Consider the following 9,270-nt stretch of genomic DNA (forward strand, 5'->3'; position numbering starts at 1 on the left):
AGCAAACCTTTGACTGACCTCTAAGTTTGATACTATTGAAGACTTTTGGGCTCTATACAACCATATCCAGTTGTCTAGTAATTTAATGCCTGGCTGTGACTGCTCACTTTTTAAGTGTGGTATTGAGCCTATGTGGGAAGATGAGAAAAAAAATGGGACAGAAGATGGCTCATACATTGAACAAACAGCAGAGACAAAGTAACCTCGATCGTTTTTTGGTTAGAGATACTGCTATGGCTTATTGAAAATCTTTTGATGACTACAGTGACATGTATGTGAGCTGTTGTTAATGTTAGAGCTAATAGTGATAAGATAGCAATATAGACTACTGAATGTGAAAACAGAATATACAGGGAAAGGTTAGGACTTCCTCCAAAGATAGTGATTGGTTATGAGGCCCATGAAGACACAGCTACTAAGGTTGGCTCCACCACTAAAAATAGGTTTCTTGTTCAAGAAGACACGTTCTGAGTATTCTCACAGGAGACTGTGTCAAGCAATTGAGATTTGGGAGCTGAACCAAAACCTCTTCAAAAGCAGAGTGGACTGCATTTCAATTTGATTCCATCTAAATGTTACTCAGATATAAGAGAAGTCTCATTCGCCTTTGTCTTGTACTTCTGTGTTCATTGTTTTTTTAAATTTTTATCATAGTGTCCACAATCCCAATCAAAGAATTACAGTCCACATCACCCCCAGAATCCATAAATGTGTTCCTGGCTCACTCTGTATTAGCTTAGTAGAATTACCATTACAAATATGTTTTACCATTTACCATATTCAAAAGAACTTGCATTTCTATACCTTAATAGAAAAAAAAATGAGTTTCTGTTCCAGTGTATGCGAGAGCACATTTTGTTAGTTTGAAAGAGTATGATGCATACAGTTTTCTAGCAATTTTCTTTGTTTCTTTGGACAGCATTATCTTTGCTGTACTCTTGCTGATGCCTACTAGATTTTAATTTGTTTCTCTACTTGATAACATTAGTGATTCTGATTTCAGTTTTCTATTTGTTTTGATTTTGTTTTTTCCTCATGTAACATTGGTGAAGGATCCAGGAATATGACACAAAGGTGGAATAAAGATTAATTTTGTACATTCTTTGATACTTTTTTGTTGTTTTTTGTAACTACAAAACTTTACTACAAATTTATGCATTTCATTCAAAGCAGTGATCTATGTTTGTGTGATTTTCCTAAACATAATTGTAGATTATAAAAAATGTAACATCATAATTACCTTCCTAAAGAGAATTAGTGTGTCTGTTTTTGTATCTTTATATTGTATTTTAACACTTAGTATTACTTAGGTTATTTTGCTTTGGTTAAAAATGTCTCAGGAATCATTAAATGGGCCTGAGGTTGTTGCTCAGAGGTAGAGCGTTTGCTTAGCATTCATGAGGCACTGGATTTGATCCTCAGTACCACATAAAAATAAAATAAAGATATTGTGTCCACCTATAACTAAAAGAAAAGAATTAATAAATGGGATGGATTCAAACTAAAAAGTTTTTTCTTAGCAACAGAAACAATCAGTGAGGTGAGTAGAGAGCCTACAGAATGGGAGCAAATCTTTACCATAAGCACATCAGATAGAGCACTAATCTCTAGGATATATAAAGCACTCAAAACCCTTAACACCCCCCAAAAAACAAATAACCCAATCAATAAATGGGCCAAGGAACTAAGCAGACACTGCTTAGAAGAGGATACGCAATCATCAACAAACATATGAAAAAAATGTCAACATCTCTAGCAATTAGAGAAATGCAAATCAAAAGTACTCAAGATTTCATCTCACTACAATCAGAATGGCAGCTGTCAAGAATACAAACAACATGTGTTGGTGAGGATGTGGGGAAAAAGGCACACTCATACATTGCTGGTGGGACTGCAAATTGATGCAGCCAATCTGGAAATCAGCATGGAGATTCCTTGGAAAACTTGGAATGGAATCACCATTTGACCCAGATATCCCATTCCTCGGTTTATACCCAAAGGACTTAAAAACGGCATACTACAGGGACACAGTCACATCAATGTTTACAGCAGCACAATTCACAATAGCTAAACTGTGGAACCAACATAGATGCCCCTCAGTAGATGAATGGATAAGGAAACTTTGATATATATACACAATGGAATATTACTCAGATTAAAAGAGAATAAAATTATGGCATTTGCAGGTAAATGGATGGAATTGGAGAATATAATGCTAAGTGAAGTTAGCCAATCCCATAAAAACCAAAGGCCAAATATTTTATTTGATATGAGGATGCTGACTCATAAGGGCAATGGGGCTGGGTGGCATGGGAGGAATGGGGGAATTTTAGATAGGACAAAGAGGAGGGAGGGCCTAGAGAAGGGGCACGGGGGTAAGAAAGCTGGTGTAATGAGTTAGAAATCATTACCCTACGTACATTTATGAAGACGTGAATGGTGTGAAAATACTTTGTGTACAAACAGTAACTTGCCAAATTGTGCTCTGTATGTGTAATATGAAATGAATTGCATTCTGCCATCATGTATAACAAATTAGAATAAATAAATAAATTAATTTTAATAAAAGCTCAAGTAGAAAAGCAGTCTCATTCATATTATGATAGTGTACAAAACTGTAAATAAAATGTGTACAGTGAATTGTCTTAAAAAAAAAGAATATGTGAGAAATGCAATGATTAAAAAAACCCCCAAAAGACGAAGAGGCAGGGCTTGGTGGTCTATACCTATACTCCCAGTGACTAAGGAGGCTGAGGCAGGAGGATTATAAGTTCAAGGTCAGCCTGGGCAATTCAGTGAAAACCTATTAAAATTGTGTGTACGTGTGTGTGTGTGTATATACATATAGGTACATATGTATATACATACACATATAAACCTATATACCTATATGTATGTATATATACACATTTATGTATACATTTTATATACATACATATTATATATAGAAATGTCAAGGGATGTAGCTCAGTTGTAGAGCACCCCTGGTTCAATCTCCATACTGTGAAAAAAGACAAAGAAAGAGATACCGCAGGGCATAAGGGAGGACAAAGTAGGCACCTATTAGAGGAAGGGAGAAAGGAAGAGTACAGAAAAATATGCAAGAGGAAGTGATAATCTGAATAGCTTCTTCAAGAAGTCAAGGATGAGCATTCCAGGTAGGGGACCCAGAACATTCAAAGGCCCAGAAGAATGAGACAGCCCAACATTGTGGTCAGTTTACAGGTAGTGCCAGATCTCTGACTGCCCAGGAGTGAGGTTGTTGATTTGTATTTTAAGTGCTTTTTACTTGTGAGGTACTGGGGATCCAGACCAGAGTTCTGCTAGGCAAGAACTAGGCAAGCACTAGGCATGCTAGGCAAGCACTCTACCTTTGAGTTACTCCCTCAACCCATGTTTGTATTTTTAGATCAACTATTCTGACAGTAGAACGGAGGTGCAGACAGACAGTAGAGAGAGCACAGATGAAACTGGTACAGTGATAGAAATTAAAAAGTATATATACTATGAGATGCTGAAGGTAGTGAAGATTGGAGAGGAATAAACAATTTCAACTGATATTTTTAAATGGTGAAAGAAGCCGGGGTGATCTGTGGAACTGGATGACTGAGATGGTCTGTACAGGAGGAGAGCAGGTTTAGGTGAGAAGAGGGGAAGAGTGTTACTTTGATCCTAGTCAAATTTGGAAAGCTTATGGGACACTGAAGAAGGAACGGGTCCACCAGGCAATTGGACAGATCATTCTGGAGCTTGGCAGAGAGACCTGGGCAGAGAGACCTGGGGAGTGATTGAGATTATGGAAGTAGTTGAGACTATGGGGGAGAGTTGGAAATGCTTTTAAAAAATGAAGAGGAAACCCAGAAAAGTGTGGCCACAAAGCTGTAGGGGCATTCTTGGTTAGGAAAACTCAACATTTAAAAAGATATCTGGGGCTGGAGATGTAGCTCAGTGGTAGAGCACTTGCCTAGTGTATGTGAGGCACTGGGTTCAAATCTAGAATCACCTATAAATAAATAAAATAAAGATCTATCAAAAACTAAAAAAAATTATTAAAAAGAAAAAAAAGATATCTGTATTTCCTGCATTCTAATACACTCCAATAAAAATAGCAATAGGATTTGCTCCAAGGACAATATTCTTCTCTCATGTTTACACAGGTCCTGGTGTGACATAAGTCTGATAAATATTTCTTGACTATATGTTGGTACATTCTCCCATACAAAATAATATGCAAATTTAAGGAAAAATAGGGTAGATCTAAATGTGCCAATAGAAAAAGTTTTCTAAGATACATTAAGTGAAAAAAAGGGGTATATATTTTAATGTTGTTTATGTATATGCACATTTAAGAATATGTATGTAATATTTTATACAGTTATATGAGTAACATGTATATGATTTTTTCCATAAGGATAACAATGATGACATAGCATATCAGTTATTACACTCAAGGAATATAGCTCATTTAACCCTTCCAATTGGGCACAAATTACAGTTACGCGCCCCCCCTTTTAAAAATATTTATTTTAAAGGTGTAATTGGACACAATACCTTTATTTTATTTATTTATTTTTATGTGGTGCTGAGGATCGAACCCAGGGCCTCACACGTGCTAGGCGAGTGCTCTACTGCTGAGCTACAAGCCCAGCCCCAAAGTTATGCATCTTTATTCCTCTTGGGAAACGGAGGCACAGAGTGATAAGGATCACACAACTCATTAATGGCAGAGGTGAGAATTAAAGCCAAGCAGTTCATCTTTTAACTCCAAAATACTGTCTGAGAGAGGAAAATGTTAACACGAAAATATTAACTGAGAGGCTCTGGGATAGTGAATGGTGGAGAGAGAATTTTACTTTATTTTGTACTCATGTATATTCAAAATATGATTATTTTATCACATACATTATTACCTTAATAATATATTAAAAGTATTTTTGAGACTTGGACTTCATGCATCTCTAGAGACCTCACAAGATGGTTTCAGTGGAGTGCCCTGGCATTAAGATGGGAAGTGAATCGGCTGGTTGAATGTTCATCTGGACAGGCTGTTTCAAAGGAAATAGAAAGGAGATATCCTCTCTTTCCTTGTAATTAAATTTCATCCCTGAAAAAGGGAGAGACAGCATTTAAAAGCACAGTGGCCAATTTCTGGCTTTGGTTTTTTTCAGGGACTTTTTTTTCTTTCTTAAGTTCTTCTCATTTAGAAATCTCCCATTATAGATTCATGCAGACATGACTGCTTTGCAGTTTTTTCTCTCCCTCTTTTTCTTTGTGTTTTTTGATTATAACTGAAAAGGCTAAAATCAATGAAAAAGGTATAAATTGAGAAGTCATATACCCAACAACTCTGTTCTTTTTTTGGGGGGGTGGGTTTGCAATAAACTATGTGAATACATCTTCTTTGCATATATTCTTTGGGGGCAAGGCTGGTTTCTGTTTGGAAGATTGGAAAGGACCAAGGAAAAAGAAGAATCCATTGTCAAACCATTGTTCACAAAGTGGCATTACAGAAGTCGAGGAAGAATATCATGGCAGAGGAAAGCTGCTCATTCCATGGCTGGTGGGAAGGAGTGGGAGAGGGAAAGAGCACATAAGAGACAGCCTTGTTTTACCAATAATGCCTTGCAGCAGCTATCAGTGAGTTACTTTAGTGATTTTTTTTTAACTTTTATTTATTTATTTGTATGGGTACTGAGGATTGAACCCAGTGCCTCATGTGTGCTAGGCAAGTGCTCTACCTCTGAGCCAAAACTACAGCCCCTACTTTAGTGATTCTTCAGGCAAACACAAGCTTATATATACATACATTTTTATTTTATTTTATTTACTTATTTATTTTTACACAGGATTACTCTTTAAACCTGTGATGTGATCACTCCATCAGCACATGAAGAACTTTCTCTCTATTGGCTTCGCTAAGGAGTCTCCTGGCTTGAATAAATGTTTCGCCTTTGCTCCTCTATTTTTAGAGTTCTTTCTAGTCATCAACTTCCTAGCAACTAACTGCATTTCTAGCCTCACTCCCCTATGAGAGGAAGGAAAGGAAACCTCTCTCTTTCTCCCTTTCTCACAATGGATGCCAGCCTTCCTTGATGGCCCTTGGGGCAGCAGTTCACACCTGTTCATTCTGCTGATTAAAAACAGGAACCTCCAGATGAATCTCTTGTCACTGGCAATTTTCATTTGTTGGGAACAGGTGTGTGTGGGTGGAAGCCCAAGTATAAATGTTCATAGTTTAATTGTAAGCACCTGTTGACGGAGCTGTGTACTGGCTGACTAGGTACAGTTAGGTATTTTCTTTATATTTATTTTTAATCCTACATTTTACATGACTCTGTGCTTGTTTCCTGGTTGCTAACTTATGAACATGCTGAAACTGCTACATTGTGGGGAGTGAGTGGGTATTAGGGAGAAGAAACGTACCACCTGCAAATTCTCATTTGCAGCTTATTCTAGAAGGGGCAGAAGTTGTCTTTAATGGAAAATCATTATGGTTTAGCAACCATCACTTGTGTAGTGGGGTGACTCAGGAGATGGTGTTATATTGTTTTCATGAAAGTATTGATGCTCCCCATCTGCTTCTTTTGAACAAGTGCCTCCTCCCTGAGTTTGGTGGTCTGCTTCTGGAGTGGTCAGTTCTTCTGCTGACATGCCCACCCAGCTGGAGATGGCCATGGACACCATGATTAGAATCTTCCACCGGTACTCTTGCAAGGAAGGGGACAGATTCAAGCTCAACAAGGGGGAACTGAAGCTGCTTTTGCAGCGAGAGCTCACAGAATTCCTCTCGGTGAGTTTTTCTGCCACATTTTGCTGAGGGTGGATGAGGTATGAGTTCAGGGACAGCCTTTAGGTATAAACTGTCCTATGATTCTGAGGCAAACATTGTAATTTGTATTGAGATTCAAGATGCATGGGAAACAAACACTAAGACATTTTTTCCTGTGTATCCTGGTGTGTTCCTTTTTCCATACTGCCTGGGGTGAGGGCTTTTAAGTGTGGACAATTATATTGAGATTTTCATCAATTATTCAACATTCTCGTGCAGCAATAAATTATATAGCTAGTTATGCCAGGGATGATAATTATAATTAGTTATAGCTACTTAAAACTAGTTATAGCTAGTTATACAGGAGCTCTTCCCAATTGTTTATAAATTAACATTGTGTTGGTCCTGAGATAAAGTCCAGAGAACCTTGTGAGGTGGTGGTAAATTTTCTAGTGAATGACAAATACTTACCAGAGCTTTGTCAGCCAAGCACAAGCTAATTGGGATTGATGAAAAGGATGTGTCTGGCTGAGAAATAGATGGGTGGCAAACAGATTCACATCTCAAAATAGCCAGGAGCCCAATAATCTAAACATTAAACTTTATAGTTGAATGCGTGGGCTCCCTCTGAGTAAAACACTTTGTTCTGATGTTTATGAAATTGCCTTGAACTGATTTCCAACACAATGTACTGTTGCATATTATTTTGTCCCAACCCGGTATTAAGATCACAGGTAGTAATTATAACACATTTTTCTCCCTGTCCTCTATGGCAAAAGCTTAAAGTAAAACAATTTCAAGGGCTGGGGTTGTGGCTCCACTGTAGTGTACATCCGAGGCCCTGGGTTGAATCCTCAGCACCACATAAGAATAAATAAATAAAATAAAGATATCGCATACATCTACAACTAAAAAAATAAAAATATTTAAAAAAACAATTTCAACATAGTAATCCTTTGAAATCTCTTTTTAATAATTTTAGAAGTCTATAGGAACTGTCTTTCTCTCAATTTCAGTTCGGCTACTGTATTGTCTGGAATAAAAAATTCAGTAGGTCAAACCTGATACATTGCTCTGTTCAAATGAAATTTATAATTGTTTCGATGAAGTTGATTTTGATCAATTATACTCAAAGCTCCAATTATTTAATGGTTATCAGATAATGAGGGTAATGAGGGATTCTTGGAGGAAATTAACTGCTTTTAGAAATATTTTTCATCACCCACTAATCATAGGAGAGGCAGGTGTTCCTGGTCTTACCCCTCATGATCTTGATCTCTTAGGTGAGTTTCCTGCTTTTCTTTCCGCCTATAAAATACAGCCATTCTTATAATATCTACCCTTGATGGATGCCTCTTTTTTGTGTCAGACATTTTGCTTAGTAAGACTCCCAGATGGAATAGTTTATGTCCCATGAAATACTTGGGACATATTCATATTAAAAATTTACCTGTTGTTTATCTAAAATTCAAATTTAACTGGATGTCCTATAATTTTGTTGAGTAAATAGAATGACCCTGCTGCTAAGCACTTTCAAAAGTGTATTGAAGTATCCCCAAAATGCAGGTAGATACTCTCCCCATTTTATAAACAAGGAAATCTTAAAATGTTAAATGATTCCTCAAAATCCTATTTTCGGTAAGTGATACAGCCCCTCACTGTCCCTTTTGACTTTAAAGCTACTGTTTCTGAGTTACCTATATCCCAGTGTCCTGACCTGTGGGCGTCCTGTAAATGTTTTTGTAACATCAGTATCTCCCTTGATCAGTCACTGTTTGCTCTTCTTGATCATCAGGTCTGAGTCTGCATTATATAGATCTGGAACAAAAACTGCCTTATTTAGAATGTGTGCCTGGCTCAAATTTTCTTGCAAAAAGCTCTTGGGATTTCTCTTTAGCTACTAAAAATGGATTTTTAAAACTTTAAATATAAATAAAATGAAGATGTAATTTCAATCGTCATCATGAATCTCAAAACCTGGGAGTTAGAAATTTTCTTTTTTCTTTTTAGTGCCAAAAGGATCCCCAGTTGGTTGATAAGATAATGCAGGACCTGGATGCCAATAAGGACAATGAAGTGGATTTTAATGAATTCGTGGTCATGGTGGCAGCTCTGACAGTTGCCTGTAATGATTACTTTGTAGAACAACTGAAGAAGAAAGGAAAATAAAGTAGTAAGCTAAAGGCAAAAATACATCCAAGGTTATTTAGTTATGGTTTCCTTCAGATCTACAGACACAGTGATATTACTTATGGGTATAATATACATATAAAATTACTAGCAATATTAAATGTGTACCTTAATATACTGACTTTACATAGATATTCCAAATCTTATATTCCCTACTTGAAATTTTCCTATATTATTTAAGATGTTTTATGTATTTATTTGTCTGTCAAAAAGAGACTATCAGGGCTGGGGATGTAGCTCAGAGGGTAGAGTGCTTGCCTTGCATGCACAAGGCCCTGGTTTGATCCCCAGGACCAAAGAGAGAGAGAGAG

The 9,270-nt window shown here is 36.9% G+C and overlaps 1 protein-coding gene and 1 pseudogene across 1 annotated transcript; both read left to right on the top strand.

The window, feature by feature from the left end:
- Positions 1 to 471, top strand: LOC143400482 (eukaryotic translation initiation factor 4E pseudogene; annotated as a pseudogene).
- A 6,178-nt stretch (positions 472 to 6,649) lies between these two features.
- Positions 6,650 to 8,938, top strand: S100z (S100 calcium binding protein Z). Its single transcript, XM_076856093.1, has 2 exons — positions 6,650 to 6,790; positions 8,780 to 8,938. The coding sequence occupies exons 1-2, from the start codon at positions 6,650 to 6,652 to the stop codon at positions 8,936 to 8,938; spliced, it is 300 nt and encodes a 99-aa protein (XP_076712208.1).
- Positions 8,939 to 9,270: the final 332 nt, after the last annotated feature.

This window comes from Callospermophilus lateralis, chromosome 5 (genome assembly GCF_048772815.1).
Source record: "Callospermophilus lateralis isolate mCalLat2 chromosome 5, mCalLat2.hap1, whole genome shotgun sequence".
In the NCBI taxonomy this organism is placed as follows: domain Eukaryota; kingdom Metazoa; phylum Chordata; class Mammalia; order Rodentia; family Sciuridae; genus Callospermophilus; species Callospermophilus lateralis.

Coding starts and splice junctions, on each gene's coding strand:
- S100z (XM_076856093.1), top strand. CDS start 6,650: ATGCCCACCCAGCTGGAGATGGCCATGGACACCATGATTAGAATCTTC. Junction 6,791..8,779: donor AGCTCACAGAATTCCTCTCG/GTGAGTTTTTCT, acceptor TTTTCTTTTTAG/TGCCAAAAGGATCCCCAGTT.